This window comes from Hypanus sabinus, unplaced genomic scaffold, assembly GCF_030144855.1.
Source record: "Hypanus sabinus isolate sHypSab1 unplaced genomic scaffold, sHypSab1.hap1 scaffold_1664, whole genome shotgun sequence".
Lineage (NCBI taxonomy): Eukaryota > Metazoa > Chordata > Chondrichthyes > Myliobatiformes > Dasyatidae > Hypanus > Hypanus sabinus.
The window spans coordinates 29546-46406 of NW_026779747.1; the positions used below are offsets into that span (position 1 = coordinate 29546).

The 16861-nt window shown below is 46.9% G+C and overlaps 1 protein-coding gene across 3 annotated transcripts; it reads left to right on the forward strand.

Annotated features, from left to right (window-relative positions):
• The first annotated feature begins 4994 nt into the window (after positions 1 to 4994).
• On the forward strand, positions 4995 to 15570 carry LOC132387260 (zinc-binding protein A33-like). Of its 3 annotated transcripts, XM_059959611.1 has the most exons (6): positions 4995 to 5520; positions 7123 to 7218; positions 7635 to 7868; positions 9580 to 9808; positions 13039 to 13183; positions 15452 to 15569. In XM_059959611.1, the coding sequence occupies exons 1-4, from the start codon at positions 5110 to 5112 to the stop codon at positions 9646 to 9648; spliced, it is 810 nt and encodes a 269-aa protein (XP_059815594.1). In that variant the 5' UTR covers positions 4995 to 5109; the 3' UTR covers positions 9649 to 9808; positions 13039 to 13183; positions 15452 to 15569. The 3 variants fall into 3 exon arrangements, with proteins under 3 accessions (XP_059815594.1, XP_059815593.1, XP_059815595.1); XM_059959610.1 differs by lacking the exon at positions 13039 to 13183 and having other exon boundaries at positions 15452 to 15570; XM_059959612.1 differs by lacking the exon at positions 13039 to 13183 and having other exon boundaries at positions 9690 to 9808; positions 15452 to 15570.
• Positions 15571 to 16861: the final 1291 nt, after the last annotated feature.

The window sequence follows — 16861 nt, forward strand, 5'->3', positions numbered from 1 at the left end:
GTAACCACCATGAGTTTGGGAGGTTATTATCATCTATTTGTATTTTTACCTTAACCTATTAATTATGTACTCTCAAGCTCTTTGTATTCATGTTTCATTTATGTTTGTTTAAAATCAATAAAAAGATTTAAAAAGGACTATTCTGAGGAACGGGCCGAATGGTCAGACATGCTCCTGTTTCTTATTTTCTAAAGCACGAGTTTTCCTTTGCACCTTGTTCTCCCTTGGCTTTCAGCCGTTCGGATTGCACAGGGGAGCGGTGAGAGCTCCGGAGATCCACCGGCAGCCGCTGCGGGGCAGCTCCCGACTCCCAGCAGGAAGGGAAGGGTCCGGGAGACAACTCCAGACAACAGGCCCCGATCCTCGGCGGGGAGAGGCCGTGCGCCCTCCGTGCAGCTGAAACATCTCACGGAATCTCCGCCAGTCGCTTCAGCTCTGCCTTCGAAAGGATTCACGACCCGCCGGTGGTGCAGCCGAAACCCAAGGCGCAGCTCCCGGTCCCCGGCCTCACTCGGTCCCGGTCCCAAACAGCGTCCCGCCCACTGACACCCCTCAGCCAATGGCAGCATCCCTCTCCGAGCAGTGATCGCTGATTGGCTGCGTGTGTGTGAGGGCGGGCTACTGCTGGGAGCTGGAGATGTCAGTCACAGTTTGTTCCCAGAATTAAAGGAAAATCCCCGAAACTCAAAGTTCAAAATAAATTTTATTATCAGAGTACAGATAAGTCACCACATACAACCCCGAGAAGCATTTTCCTGCGGACATACTTAGAAAACGTATAGAATAGTAACCATAACAGAAGCATGCAGTGAAAGTCAGCCAGAGTGCTGCAGGTAACAAACTGTGCAAATGCAAATACAGAAACAGGATAAATCACAAGAGCATGAAATAACCGCAACGGCTGCTGCTGGATCTCCAGAGCTCTCGCCGCTCCCCTGTGCCACATAGGAGATTGGTGAGTAAAATCAGAGCTCATGGCATTGGGGGCAGGGTTTCAACATGGATAGAAAACTGGTTGGCAGATAGAAAGCAAAGGGTAGCAGTGAATGGGTGATTCTCGGACTGGCTGGAGGTGACTAGTGGGGTACCACAGGGCTCTGTATTGGGACCACAGCTCTTTACGATTTATGTCAATGATTTAGATGAGGGCATTGAAAACTATATCAGCAAGTTTGCTGACGATACTAAACTGGGTGGCAGTGTGACATGCGAAGAGGACGTTAGGAGAATACAGGGAGACTTGGATAGGCTGGGTGAGTGGGCAGATACTTGGCAGATGTCATTCAATGTGAATAAATGTGAAGTTATCCACTTTGGAAGCAGGAACAAGAGGGCAGAGTATTGTCTGAACGGTGTAGAGTTAGGTAAGGGAGAAATGCAAAGAGACCTAGGAGTCCCAGTTCACCAGTCAATGAAGGTGAATGAGCAAGTGCAACAGGCAGTGAAGAGGGCAAATGGAATGTTGGCCTTTGTTACAAGGGGAATTGAATACAAGAGCAAGGATGTCCTTTTGCATTTGTACAGGGCCCTGGTGAGACCACACCTGGAATATTGTGTACAGTTTTAGTCTCGATGTTTAAGGAAGGACGTCCTGGCAGTTGAGGAAGTGCAGCGTAGATTCACTCGGTTGATTCCTGGGTTGGCAGGGCTGTCTTACGCAGAGAGATTGGAGAGATTGGGCTTGTACACGCTGGAATTGAGGAGATTGAGAGGGGATCTGATTGAAACGTTTAAGATAATTAAAGGATTTGATAGGATTGAGGCAGGAAATATGTTCCAGATGTTGGGAGAGTCCAGTACCAGAGGGCATGGATTGAGAATAAGAGGTCAGTTATTTAAAACAGAGTTGAGAAAGAGCTTCTTCTCCCAGAGAGTTGTGCAGGTGTGGAATGCACTACCTCGGAAGACGGTGGAGGCCAATTCTCTGGATGCTTTCAAGAAGGAGCTAGATAGATATCTGATGGATAGGGGAATCAAGGGATCTGGGGACAAGGCAGGGACTGGGTATTGATAGTGAATGATCAGCCATGATCTCAGAATGGCGGTGCAGACTCGAGGGGCCGAATGGTCTACTTCTGTACCTATTGTCTATTGTCAATCCGACAGGCGGAAGGCCAAGGGAGAATAAGGTGCAAAGATAAACTCGTGATTTAGAAAATAAGAAACAGGAGCAGGCGTTGCCATTCGGCCCGTTGCACTGTTCTGCCCCTAACTCAGAACATGTTGAACTTTGACCTCAGCGCCACTTTCCTGAAACGTTCCCAACATCGCCGAGCTCCTAAATATGTCCGTTTACTTTAGGAAACTTGTGGAGAAAACTCAAAATATTCACTGCACTGTGTTGGGGAAATTTCTCCTCATCTCAGTCCTGCTGAGGTGACGTCGGATTTTGAGTCTGTGATCCCTGGTTCCACTGCCCAGCCAGGAGAAACATCATTCCTGCCCCTACCCTGTAAATACCCTGTGAGACTGTGTCTGTCTCAGTCAGGAAGTTTCTCTATGTGAACCTTGTGTCAATGAAATTGGTGACAGTTCTTTCAGACCAGCAGCTTTGACCACAAGAACACCAGACAGTGGTCAGCACGGAATGTCCTGCAGTTACTGCAGGAGAAGGACTGGATGGACACAGTGGAGTGGTTCCCTGAGGAGACAGTCCAGACCATCTGGCAGAATGCCTCCTCACCAGATCTCACCAACAGGCAGCAAGAACTCAGCTGTCTGGCGGCGATTCGGGCGCCTCCCAGTCTGATCCTTGCTGCATGCCCGGAGATCACTCCCACAGCGGGCTGTCCCGAGATTACTGCAGTGGAGACGAGAAGGCCCCTCCCAGTCTGATCGTTGCTGCATGCCCGGAGATCACTCCCACAGCGCACTGCCCCGAGTTTACTGCAGTGGAGACGAGAGGGCCCCTCCCAGTCTGATCCTTGCTGCATGCCCGGAGATCACTCCCACAGCGCGCTGCCCCGAGATTACTGCAGTGGAGACGAGAGGGCCCCTCCCAGTCTGATCCTTGCTGCATGCCCGGAGATCACTCCCACAGCGCGCTGCCCCGAGATTACTGCAGTGGAGACGAGAGGGGCCCTCCCAGTCTGATCCTTGCTGCATGCCCGGAGATCACTCCCACAGCGCGCTGCCCCGAGATTACTGCAGTGGAGACGAGAGGGCCCCTCCCATTCTGATCCTTGCTGCATGCCCGGAGATCACTCCCACAGCGCGCTGCCCCGAGATTACTGCAGTGGAGACGAGAGGGCCCCTCCCAGTCTGATCCTTGCTGCATGCCCGGAGATCACTCCCACAGCGCGCTGCCCCGAGAATACTGCAGTGGAGACGAGAGGGGCCCTCCCAGTCTGATCCTTGCTGCATGCCCGGAGATCACTCCCACAGCGCGCTGCCCCGAGATTACTGCAGTGGAGACGAGCGGGGCCCTCCCAGTCTGATCCTTGCTGCATGCCCGGAGATCACTCCCACAGCGCGCTGCCCCGAGATTACTGCAGAGGAGACGAGAGGGCCCCTCCCAGTCTGATCCTTGCTGCATGCCCGGAGATCACTCCCACAGCGCGCTGCCCCGAGATTACTGCAGTGGAGACGAGACGGTCACTCACCTCTTTGCGGACTGTGGGCTGGCGAAGATCTGTGGAGGAAGATGCAAGGGCCTGTGCCACAGCAGCTGCGTGACAGAAGGCTCACTGATCCTCTGGATGTTCACAGGACGCACAAGAAAACGGACAGCGAGTGCTGCCGGGGTACTTGGGGAAAGACTCCCGAAACTTGTTTGTCTGCCATCACATCGAGATTTCCGGAGAGCATGAGAAAAGCTGGGAACCGCAGTCATACCGGAATACTGCCGACTGGCATACTCTAGGCTGCTGGGACACCATTGAAATTACAGGGTTCCTCTACTACTGAGGGAGGGGCCGGGTTGGCTGAGGAAGCCTCTCGATTATTGTCGTAGTGAAACACCACAGGGGCGACAACAGCCCTATCGGTTTTAACGAATGTAAAAGAACACTAGATACCTCATTGACAACGAATCTAAATTCATTGGGTAAAGGCGCTGCACGGTGTATCATTGTCAATATTTTATAGTGAATGAAGTTTATTTTGATAAAAATAGCAACTTTTGGGCTCTGTCCCGACTGATGGAACCAGGTTTTCCATTGGAGCCGGGACGGACATGGGTTACGTTTCTTCACGAAGTGAGGTTGAAATCAGGACTTCACGGAAAATAATAATATTTTGCACCCTGTGACGTAGGATGTCCAGTCCTGTGTGTTTTTTTTTCCTGCAGCTACTGGTCGGTCATCATCACTGCATCTACCTCCTCACGGCACAAAATCCTCTCCACACTCACAGCTTCATGGCATGAACATATTTAATAATGACTACAAATCCTTACTTAACTACCGTTTTACGAACCAGCCAGACTCTCTTTAGACCTCCATGAAAATGAAAACGTGCTGCTGGAGGAACTCAGCGAATCAGGTAGCATCTGTGGAGGGAAATGGAGAATCGACATTTCAGAATGAGACAGTCCAGATGAAGTCTGCTGTCTCTTGTGCCTCTCTTTTCAAAACTTGTCCCTTTCTCTCCGGCTTCATTTCTGTTCTGCTTCTTCTTTAGCCCATCACGCCTACTGGGACACAGGCCGTCAACAGCAGCTCTCCGAGGGTTGATCGGCCCTGTGGTCTCTGTTTTCCCCACCCGACTTCAATCGCCTTCCAGGGGAAGGTCCTTCCGACCGCAGGGATAAGGACTTTGGAGATTCAGTTGACGTTTCTGTAGCACTGGGCTTTTACGGGATGGGGTTGTTAACCTCATGCCCGACCCTCCTCCTTTTTCAGCCGGGCTTGGGCAGTCCATGGCCGAGTTTTCATTTCTGTTCCGACCTGCTTAATCTGTTTCTGATCCCTCCCTGAAATAGATAGCGCAATTCCTTCCCACAGACAGCAACATAATTTCAGTGGCCAGAATTTCCACTGAACACATCCAGCAAATCCATGTTCATTCCCTGAGTCTGCAGCGCGCGTAGTGGACAATCCCGGTACTGCAGGGGTTCAGCTCCTCCCCGAACGCGAAAGCATTCTGAATCAGGAAGTGCCGGGAGTTAACATGGCTTCGAAAAGAAAGGCCGAGATTTGGATCGAGGAAGTAATTTGTCCCGTTTGCCTGGATTTCTTCACCGATCCGGTAATACTGGAGTGTGGACACAACTTCTGTCGCTCTTGTATCACACGGTGTTGGGAAAGGGAGGAGAGAAACTCCTGCCCGGAATGTAGAGAGGTGATTGCTGACCGCACCCTCAGGGTGAATCGGGCCTTAGCAAATCTGGCTGAAAAAGCTCGAAATATAAATCTAAATCCGAAGGGGAAGGTAAATAAACTTCACTGCGAGGAACATGAGGAAGAACTGAAGCTGTTTTGTGAAACGGACAAGACACTGATCTGTGTGATCTGTGCAGTGGCGGAGGAACACAGAGAGCACCGCTTCAAGCCGATTAAAGAAGCTGTTAAAATCTACAAGGTAAAACTCACGTTAATTTGATACTCAATAGACAATAGGTAATAGACAATACTGCCTTCTGGGGCAGAGCATTCCACATATCCACCACTCTCTGTGTGAAAAAGTTTTTCCGCATCTCTGTTCTAAATGGCCTACTCCTTATTCTTAAACTGTGGCCTCTAGTTCTGGACTCACCCATCAGCGGGAACATGCTTCCTGCCTCCAGTGTGTCCAATCCCTTAATAAGCTTATATGTTTCAATCAGATCCCCTCTCATTCTTCTAAACTCAGGTGTATACAAGCCCAGTCGCCCCCATCTTTCAACATATGACAGTCCCGCCATTCCGGGAATTAACCTTGTGAACCTATGCTGCACTCCCTCAATAGCAAGAATGTCCTTCCTCAAATTTGGAGACCAAAACTGCACACAATACTCCAGGTGGGGTCTCACCAGGGTCCTGTACAGCTGCAGAAAGACCTCTTTACTTCTATTCTCAATAACTCTTGTTTTAAAGGCCAGCATGCCATTAGCTTTCTTCACTGCCTGCTGTACCTGCATGCTTTTTTTCATTGACTGATGTACAAGACCACCTAGATCTCGTTGTACTTCCCCTTTACCCAAATTGACTCCATTTAGATAGTAATTTGTCTTCCTCTTATTGCCACCAAAGTGGATAACCTCATATTTATCCACATTAAACTGCATCTGCCATACATTCGCCCACTCACCTAGCCTGTCCAAGTCACCCTGCATTCTCATAACATCCTCCTGACATTTCACACTGCCATCCAGCTTTGTGTCATCGGCATATTTGCTAATTTTACTTTTAATCCCTTCATCTAAATCATTAATGTATGTTGTAAACAGCTGTGGTCCCAGCACTGAACCTTGCGGTATCCCAGTGGTCACAGCCTGCCATTGGACCCGTTAATCGCTACTCTTTGTTTCCTGTCAACCCATTTTCTCTTGTCCTTTTTACCATCACGTGAACCTCTAAAACAAACACACCATTCTCTGCAACTTCCGCCATCTCCAACGGGATTCTACCATCTATCCGTCCCACATTCCATCCCACACCCCACAACTCACCACTCTCTGTAGGAATCTCTCCCCGTCTTCTATCGCCCTGAACCACTCGCTCCTCCCCTCTGATCTTCCTCCTGCCACTGACACCTGAAAAAGGGACAAGTGCCTTGTCTGATTCCTACACCTCTTCCCTCATCTCCATTCAGGGCTCCAAACAGCCCCAAATCCCCCCCCCCCGTTACCTCCACGGTCGATTGTCCTCTCGAATTAGATTCCTACTTCTCCAGCCCTTTACCTCTTCCACCTGTCCCCTCTCAGCTTCTCACTTCATCACCCTCCCCTACGTTCCCCCTCACGTTGTCTCACCCGTCACCTGTCAGCTGGTTCTCATCCCAACCTTTTTATTCTGGCTCGTGTCCCATTCCTTCCCAGTCCTAATGAAGGGTCTCATCCCGGAACACCGACTGTTTATTTCCCCTGAATTGATGCTCCCTGACTCACTGAGTTCCTCTGGCATTTTGTGTGATAATTGGGTTTGATCACCTGTTTCTTTTGATGCATCTTTGTCTCTATTTCCGTCACTCTCTGACTTCCAGGATCAGCTAAAATCTTCCTTAGACTCTCTCACAAAAAAGAAATCAGACTTCCAGAAAAAGGAGCAGCAACAGAAAGAGAAGATTTCCGGAGTTCGGGTGAGGTTTCCTGAGGGGAATTTCTGACATTACTGTATAGTTTTGCTCCCTTTAATGCAGAATAGCCGAGTATCACAGGTCCAGTGACCTGGGTTCGATCCTGACCTCTGCTGCTGTCTGTGTGGAGTTTGCATGCTCTCCCTGTGGCCATGACAGTTTCAGACACATTCCAAGGACATACTGGATGAATGGTTAATTACAATTACCCCTGTGAAGGTGGTGGAGGGTGTATGTGAATCATGTAGGAGTTAATGGGTCAATGGGGAGAATAGGTTTCAGGAAAACGTGAGGGAATGTGGTTGACAGGAATATCTCAGAGGTAGTACGGACCCCAATGGACCGAACGGTCACCTTATTGTCATCAGGAAATATAACACAGCAATGCAGTAAACTAATCTTCACCTTTCATTCGACAGAAACAGTCACACAGCGTTCAGACCCACATCACATCCCAGTTTGCTGAACTGCGCCAGATTATCACTGAGAAAGAGCAGAGCTTACTCAGGGATCTCAGGAAAGAAGAGAAGAGGATTTTAAATCCAATGGAGAAAAATCTTCTTAAGATTCAAAACAATATAAGGTTTATTCAGGAGGAAATCTCAAAGTTAAAGGAACAGATGGATGAAAAAGACAGTGTGATATTTCTCAAGGTGAGGGATTACATTTCAATTTATTTCTGTATAATTGTACTAAATGAACAGTGGTATATTTGAAATAAACACAGCACAGCGACCAGTTCTACCAGATCAATTGCCGCTGCTGGTGTCCTCACACAGAGTATTCTCCTTGCATGACGAACCTCCAATCATTCAGCTAATGACATTCTAAATATCGGAGACAGATATTCGATTCTTTATCAGCAACATACAATATTTAAGCGATGAAATTTCAGCATAATTAATAATAAATTATTCTGCAATGTATCGGTCAACAAATGATATGGCACAGGATCAAAACAGCCCAGAACAAAGTACGAATTTGTAACTTATTCCCTTCACTTTTACCACATCTCCACTCATGTTACTGGTTATCGTAATAAACATGTAACACAGAATACAATGCAGACAGAAAACAGACGTGTTGCTCCTGCACACAGCATTTACAAATGGCAGTAAACTATTTCTCACCAGACATTTCTCACCAAACTATTCAGGGTTGAAGTTGTCCTAAAACAGGACTTGAACAACTTCTGTACATCCCAGGACACAATGCATTCTTTTTCTGAAATGATTTACTCTGGTTGTAACACAGAGCTGCTGCTTGTGTCCTTAATTACCACATTAAATATCCTCTAAAACTCCCATTAACACCCAGTTCCAGTCACAGGCTGTGAGTGCGTCTGGTGCGGTGGGTGTGAGGGTCTCTCTGTCAATCAGTGAGAACAGAGAATGTGATCCACACATCACACATAACCTCCATAACTGGTTTCCGTCAGACTACGGAAAATTTCACTGTCTCTACTTTTTTGGATAAGTTTTACATGGGATTGTGTCCCATTCTCCGTCATGAGCAGGCCATTCAGTCCATCTTCTCCTACCAATTACCCTCTGCACAATCCTCCTGCCACTTACTCACCAAACCCAGCAACAGTGCCCCGAACTCCCTGGTCTCTCACGTGTTTATCCAGCCTCCCCATTACAGTCAGTCACTGCTGTTCCATTTCAACCACTCCTGTGGCACTGAGTTCCACATTCTCCACACTAAATTTCTTGCAGGATTTATTAAAAATCACCTGGCATTTCATCTTTGACTGAAGATCTCCCCATAAATAGAAACATAGAAACAAAGAATACCTACGGCACAATACAGTCTCTTTGGCCCACAATGCTGTGCCAAACACGTACTCAGTTTAGAAATTACCTCCAGTTACTCATAGCCCTCTATTTTTCTAAGCTCCATGTATTATTTAGGAGTCCCTTGAAAGACCCGATCACATCCACCTCCACCTTCGTTGCCGACAGCTCATTCCACCCATTCCAAAACACTTACCCGACATCGCCTCTGTACTACTTCCAAGCACCTGAAAACTGTGTTCTCGCCTGTTGGCCATAAATGAAGTACTTTCTCCACCTGCACAAGGTCAAATCCATTGCTAATCTTAAATTGTTGCATTTTATCATTCTGATGTCTTATCCAGATGAAAATGCACAGACTGTCCTGTCTTTCCTGTAAGTTTCATCCTCTCAGTAATGGTCTAACTTTCAGAAACATTCCCTGTAATTTTCCCCATGGTTCTGTTTGTTCATGTGAGCGAGTGACTGCGGGAATGGGGATTTTCAACACCTTGTAATGATTTGGATGAAATTCAGGATGTAGACAGTAAGTCCAAGTCTAATCAGATTTGTGTTTTATTTATTTCAGGATGAAGCTCGTTGGAACAGAAGGCAGGGCATGCTCTTTACTGAAACCCTGAATGGATTTGTAAAATAGTTCAGAATAGCAATTTATAACCAGCAGTTTAATATTTACAGGATTAATGACGATATCCAGGAATTGTCAGTGACAGATGAGACCCTACCGGTTGAAAAATTCGATCACCCCTATTTGTTGAAGACAGTGCTGAGAGAATCGCTTGATACTATTAATCAAGGTAAAACTTACAAAGATTCATTTCTCCTTATTTTTGAAGCTCAATTGTAATAATTTGAAGCAAGGATTGGCTTTGATAATGGGCTGAAGGGGAACTAAAATTTATTCCACATCAACCCCACTGACTGGGAGGCATCACTGTCACATGATCAGCTGGAGATGTCAGACCCCTGAACACAACAGCACAGGGTCACAATACAACCAATACACGGGACTGGCAGATGAAACACTGTGTCCTGATCCCAGGCACACTGAACTAACACATCAAGACACGAATTTGAATCCTACCACAGGAGCTGGGAGTTTAATACTGACTTGATGATATCGGAGGGAATAAAAGTGGGTATCAGTGTGGTGACCGGGATTGTCAGAAAAATACACAAGTCCTTAGTGAGTTGTGAGTCTGACATTGTAGTAGTTCAGAGGAGTAAAAGAAATTACAGTGGTCTGGAGAGGAGTTGGCCAACGCAAATTGGAAAGAGTTGCTGGCAGGGATGAGAGCAGAGCAGAAATGGTGTCCGTTTCTGGGAAAATGAGGAAGATGAAGGATACATGTATTCCAAAAATAAATAAATACTCAAATGGCCAAATAGAACAGGCATGGCTGACAAGGGAAGACAAGTTAATGTAAAGGCAAAAGAGAGAGTAGAGAACAAAGCAAAAAACAGTAGGAAGACACAGGATTGGGAAGCTTTTAAACCTACAGAGAGGAAATAAAAGAAAAATTAAATGTGAATTGATTTGACTTTGTTACGTAAATCCTTCATCTACATGAGGAGTAAAACTCTTTATGTTACATCTCCATCTAAATGCACAATGCGCAACTTATAGTAATTTATGATGAATAATATGTTCAACATGATAGTCAGGATAACAGAGAAATACAGTTGTGTCAGCATGAGTTAATCAGTCTGATGGACTGGTGGAAGAAGCTGTCCCGGAACTTGTTGGTCCTGGTCTTTATGCTGCAAAACTGTTTCCCGGATGGTATCAACTAGCACACTTTTTAGTTGGGGTGACTCGAGTCTCCAATGATCCTTCAGGCCCTTTTTACATACCTGTCTTTGCAAAACGAGCTAGCAGACAATATCAATTTGTTTTTCAAGTATTTTAAAAAAAATGAAATCGAGATGAGAGTGAATATAGGCCCGCTAGAAAATGAGGCTAGATATATAGTAACAGGGGATAACGAGATGGCAAATAAACTAAATGAGTATATTGCATCAGCCCTCAATGTGGAAGACACTAGCACTGTGCCCGGTGTTGAAGTGTGCGAGGGAAGAGAAGTGAGTGCAGTTACTGTTACAAGGAAGAAGGTACTCAAAAAGCTGAAAGACCGATACTTACACATCACCCGGATGAGATGGTTTAGTAAGGAAGAAGGCAGCAGAAAAGAAATTTTAGACCAGTTAGCCTCACCTCAGTGGTTGGGAAGAAGCTGGTGTCCATTGTTAATTATGAGGTTATGGAATACTTGGTGACACTGGACAAGATAGGACAAGTCAGCATGGCTTCGCTAAGGGAAAGTCTTGCCTAACCAACCTGTTGGGATTCTTCGAGGAGATTACAAGTAGGATCGATAAAGGGGATGCAGTGGAAGTTGTATATATGGAATCTCGGAAGGCCTTTGACAAGGTGCCACACATGAAGGTGGTAATCAGGTTAAGAGCCCATGGTATTACAGAAAAATTACAGGCATGGTTCGAACATTGGCTGATTGGTAGGAAACAGCGGATGAGAGTAAAGGGATCATTTTCTGGTTGGCTGCCACTGACTCGTGTTCCACAGGGGTCAGTGTAAGGACACCTTCATTTTGTGCTGTATATCAAGATTTAGCTGATGAAATAGACCATATGATATAGGAGCAGAAATAGGCCATTCAGCCCATCGAGTCTACTCCACTATTCAGTCATGGGCTGATCCAATTCTTCCAGTCATCCCCACTCCCCTGCTTTCACCCCATACCCTTTGATGCCCTGACTAATCAGGAACCTATCTATCTCTGCCTTAAATATGACTTGGCCTTAACAGCCACTTGTGGCAACAAATGCCACAGATTTTCCACCCACTGACTAAAGTAATTGCTCCACATCTCAGTTCCAAAAGGAAGACCTTCAATCCCGAATTCATTCCCTCTTGTCCTAAAGATGGCTTTGTTGCCAAGTTTTCATATGACACAGAGATTGGTGGAGGGGCCGGTAGTGTTGAGGAAACAGTTAGGCTGCACCAGGACTTGAATGTAGAGAATGGGAAGGAAAATGGCCCTGTCCTGTCAGGTCATCCCGCTCAACAGCACCCGAAACGATATACTTGTTGCTGAGGGGGGCAGCCACAGGGGTGCTCCCCACTATCTGGGCATTTCCCTTCCTCTCCTGACAGTCACCCAGTTTCCTGACCCCTGTGGCCTCGGGATGACTACCTCCCTGTAGCTCCTGTCTATCACCTCTTCATTTTCTCTAATAAGCAGTAGGTCATCAAGCTGCAGCTCCCCCTAACACGGTCTCCGAGGAGCTGAATCTCGGTTCACCTGGTGCAGATGTGGCTATCAGGGAGGCTGGAGGTCTCCCAGGATTCCCATCTGACACCCTGAACAAAGCACTAACCCTGCAGACATGCTACCTAATTCTACAGGAATGAAACAAAGAAAGCTGGGTCTACTCACCCAGTTACTTCGCCAAACACACGAACTTTTTAAACCATTAGCTGATGTCCCCTGCTGTTCCCCCGTCCGTCCAGGCCGATATGCCAAGGGGAGAAAAAGAGTCGGTGCCTCGCTCTCGCCTCTTCCCGTTGCCGCCTAAGCCCGTTGAGCCTAAGCCCTACCCTCTGCTGCCACCCACTCCGCTGCCCGCTGTATAGGGTGGTCATCTTTTTAAACTCTCCGCGCTGTCCTGCGCAGTCTCGCCGTTTTTGCACGCAAAGTTTTTTACAGAACTGCCTTCCTTCAGAATTTAGCTCCCACGCCGCCCTTCTTGTCCCAATCTAAAAAAAACAACTTCAGTCGTGTATTCATCAGCCTATTCCACACTGTCCACATGAACTTAAGCAAGGCCTTTGATGTCGATGATAGGCCACACTTGGAGCATTGTCTGCATTTCCGGTTCCCGAATATGGGGAGGATGTCATTACACTGGCTTCAGGAGGATGTTACCAGGACTGGGGGCTTGGGTTAAAAGCAGAGAGTGGATAAGCTTGGGCTATTCAGCTGTAGTGCTCAAGAATACATCTTAGTCTTGCAGATTGATGAAGTGGGCCGTGAGTTCAACATCCATCAAACCCTCCCAGATCATCCTCCTGAGGAATCTCACCCCGGAGTCTGTCTCTGATGTGACGTCACATCAGAGGGCAGTTCCGTGCCACAGAATAGACAGACGGGGTAAGGATGGCAGATTTCAATCCTAAATTGGAAGTTGTGCCAATTTCATTGGCCGTTTTTCACACTCTGGTAGAACATCTGTGTGTTTGTGTGTGTGTGTGTGTGTGTGTGTGTGTGTGTGTGTGTGTGTGTGTGTGTGTGTGTGTGTGTGCGTGCATGCGTGCGTGCGTGTGAGTGTGTGTGTGTGTGTGTGTGTGTGTGTGTGTGTGTGTGTGTGTATGCGCGTGTGTGTGTGTTGATTGTGGTAAATATCCATGTGGTGTGTATACCCATTGAAGTAGCGTGTGCACATTGAAGAATTTGTATATTACAGTGTGTCATCACATGTCTGGTGTGTGTTGACAATGTGTGACGTGATTGATTTGTTTAAATGAATAAATGACTGTCTCGGAGACGGCGAGCAGCCAGCTGTCTTGGTGCATGTTGGTACCAATGACATGGAGAGGAAAAGGGAGGAGGTCCTGAAGAGAGATTTCCGGGAGCTAGGAATGAAGCTGAGAAGCAGAACCTCCAGGGTAGTAATCTCAGGATTGCTACCTGTGCCACGTGCTAGCGAGGGCAAGAATAGTAGGATCAGGCTGATGAATGTGTGGCTGAGAGACTGGTGCAGGGGGCAGGGCTTCAGATTCTTGGATCATTGGGATCTCTTCAGGGAGAATTATTGCCGGTTCGAAAAGGATGGGTTACACCTGAACCCGAAGGGGATCAATATCATCGCGGGAATGTTTAATAGAGCTGTTAGGGAGGGTTTAAACTAATTTGGCAGGGGGGTGGTAAACCGGAATGATAGAGTGGAGGAGAGGGAATCTATAAATCTAGGATAGTGAGCAGTAAAGATGTCAGGAAGGACAGGCAGGTGATGGGGCAAATTTTCAGCCACTGGGATGAGTTGCGGTGCAATCAAAACAAAAAGTACCAAATACTGGACTTAAGGTGTTATACTTAAATACACACAGCATAAGGCATAAGGTGGATGATCTTGTCGTACAGCTACAGATTGGCAGGTATTATTTTGTGGCCAACACTGAGACGTGGCTAAGGGATGCAAGTCTCTGAGAGCTGAAAGTCCAAGGATACACGGTGTATCGGAAGGATAGGCAGGTAGGCAGAGGGGGTGGCGTGGCTTTATTGGTAAGAAATGACATTAATTCATTAGCAAGTGGTGACATAGGATCAGAAGGTGCAGAATCTTTCTGGGTTGAGCTAAGAAATCGCTGGGGTAAAAGGACCCTGATGGCAGTTATCTACAGGCCTCCTAACAGCTGCAGTGAGGTGGACTACAAATTACAACAGGAAATAGAAAAGGTTTGCCAGTGTTATGATAATTGTGGGGGATTTTAACATGCGAGTGGATCGGGAAAATCAGGTTGACACTGGATCTCAGGAGAGAGAATTTGTAGAATGTCTACGAGATGGCTTTTCAGAACAGCTTGTTGTTGAGCCCACTAGGGGATCAGAGGTACTGGATTGGATATTGTGCAATGACCCAGAGGTGATTAGAGAGATTGAGGTGAAGGAACCGTTAGGAGACAGTGATCGTAACATTATTGAATTCATTGTGAAATTTGAGAAACAAAAAAATTTGAGAAACAAAAGCCAAAATCCGAAGTGTCGGTGTTGCAGTGGAGTGAAGGAAATTACAGTGGCATGAGAGAGGAACTGGCCAAATTTGACCAGAAAGGGACACCAACGGGAAGGTCGGCAGAGCAGCAGTGGCTGGAGTTTATGCGAGAAGTGAGTAAGGTGCAAGACAGATATATTCCAAAAAAGAAGAAATTTTCAAATGGAAAAAGGTTGCGACCATGGCTGACAAGAGAAGTCAAAGCCAAAGTACAAGCAAAGGAGAGGGCATTCAAGGAAACAAAAATTAGTGGGAAGACAGAGTATTGGGAAGTTTTTAAAAGCTTACAAAAGGAAACTAAGAAGGCCATTAAGAGGGAAAAGATGAACTATAAAAAGAACAGCAAATAATATCAAAGAAGATACTAAAAGCTTTTTCAAGTATATAATGAATAAAAAACGGGTGAGAGTGGATATAGGACAGATAGAAAATGATGCTGGAGAAATTGTAATGGGAGATACGGAGATGGCTGAGGAAGGGGGCCGCGCTGCCCGAGTCTCCCCCCGATCCCCGGGGCCGCGCTGTCCGAGATTCCCCCCGATCCCCGGGGTCACGCTGCCCGAGTCTTCCCCCAATCCCCGGGGCCGCGCTGCCCGAGTCTCCCCCCGATCCCCGGGGACTCTCTAATTCTCTGCTTCTCCCCCCAGTCTCTGTCACCCTGGATGTGGAAACGGCGTATCCGTGTCTCGAGGTGTCTGAGGATCGGAAGAGTGTGAGATGGACCGGGACCCGGAGGGATCTCCCTGAAACCGGGAAGAGATTCACAGACTGGCCTTGTGTGCTGGGATCGGAGGGACTCACATCGGGGAGAAATTACTGGGAGGTGGAAGTGACGGGGATTCTGTTCTGGTGTCTGGGAGTCGCCGCAGAGTCTGTGGAGAGGAAGGGACCGGTCAATCAGAGTCCGGAGACCGGATTCTGGTTCATCGGGCGGGATGGTGACGTGTTACATCGGGATTGTGACGTGATCCGTGTTCTCACCTCCTCCGAGTCCCGTCTCGCTGCCGGTCCCATCCCCGGGAGGGTGGGAGTTTATCTCAATTACGAGTCCGGGACAGTTTCATTTTACAACGCGGAGACCAAGTCCCATCTCCACACCTTCACTGGGAATAAATTCACGGGGAAACTTTATCCTTTCTTCGCGACCTGGGTTGAAAACCATTGGCTGAGAATCTGCTCCGGTTCCGCTCCGGGTCTGTAAACGGGTCGGGTCCCGGGACCGGCGTCAGGAGTAAAGTCCCTGTAAATCTAAATGTGCGGAGAGTGCAGCTAAATACGTGGCTAAGGAGATGGTGCAGGAGGGAGGGCTTCATGTTTCTGGACAATCGGGCTTTGTTCCCGGGAAAGTGGGGCCTGTTCCGACGGGACGGTTTGCCTCTGAACTGGAGATTGATTCTTGCGGGTAGATTTGCTAGTGCTGCTCGGGGGGTGGGGGGATAAAAGAGATTTGCAGAGGGAGGGAAACCAGAGTGTTGGAGCAGATAGTGAGTTGGAGGAGGGTAAAGGTCATTCGAGGAATGCATGGATAGACAGAAATCAAAGGTTTGTACATTAGGTTGTAAATTAATTTTCAGAGCTTTAGAAATTGTAGAAAATAAAGATTTCCAAAAAGATTTTAATGAAGAATACATGTGAAAAAGTGGCTACTTCAGTTTTACACCTATCGCAATAATTGTCTATGTTAGGAACTATTTTGGATAGTCTCTCCTTTGTTAAATAGCAAAAGGGAACAATTTTAAATGGAATTACACACCAATTGGCACATATTAAAGCAGAATTGACAATCTTCATTAACAAAGGTCATATTCAGTTCTCTCTCCCAATATTGTTTAATCTTTAGTGATCAAGGGGATCTGTATTTTTGCATTTATTTATTTTTATGTTCATTTATTTAGTGATGGTCGACTGATAAATTTGAAGTGTTAATTAGCAAATATTCTCTCTCATACACACTTTCTGCAATTTCAGGTTAGACATTTTTTACAAAAATAACTATCTGTTTCCATATATGCAAGAATCTGATTTGTTGGATACTGTTCTGAATATGAATCCTTTAA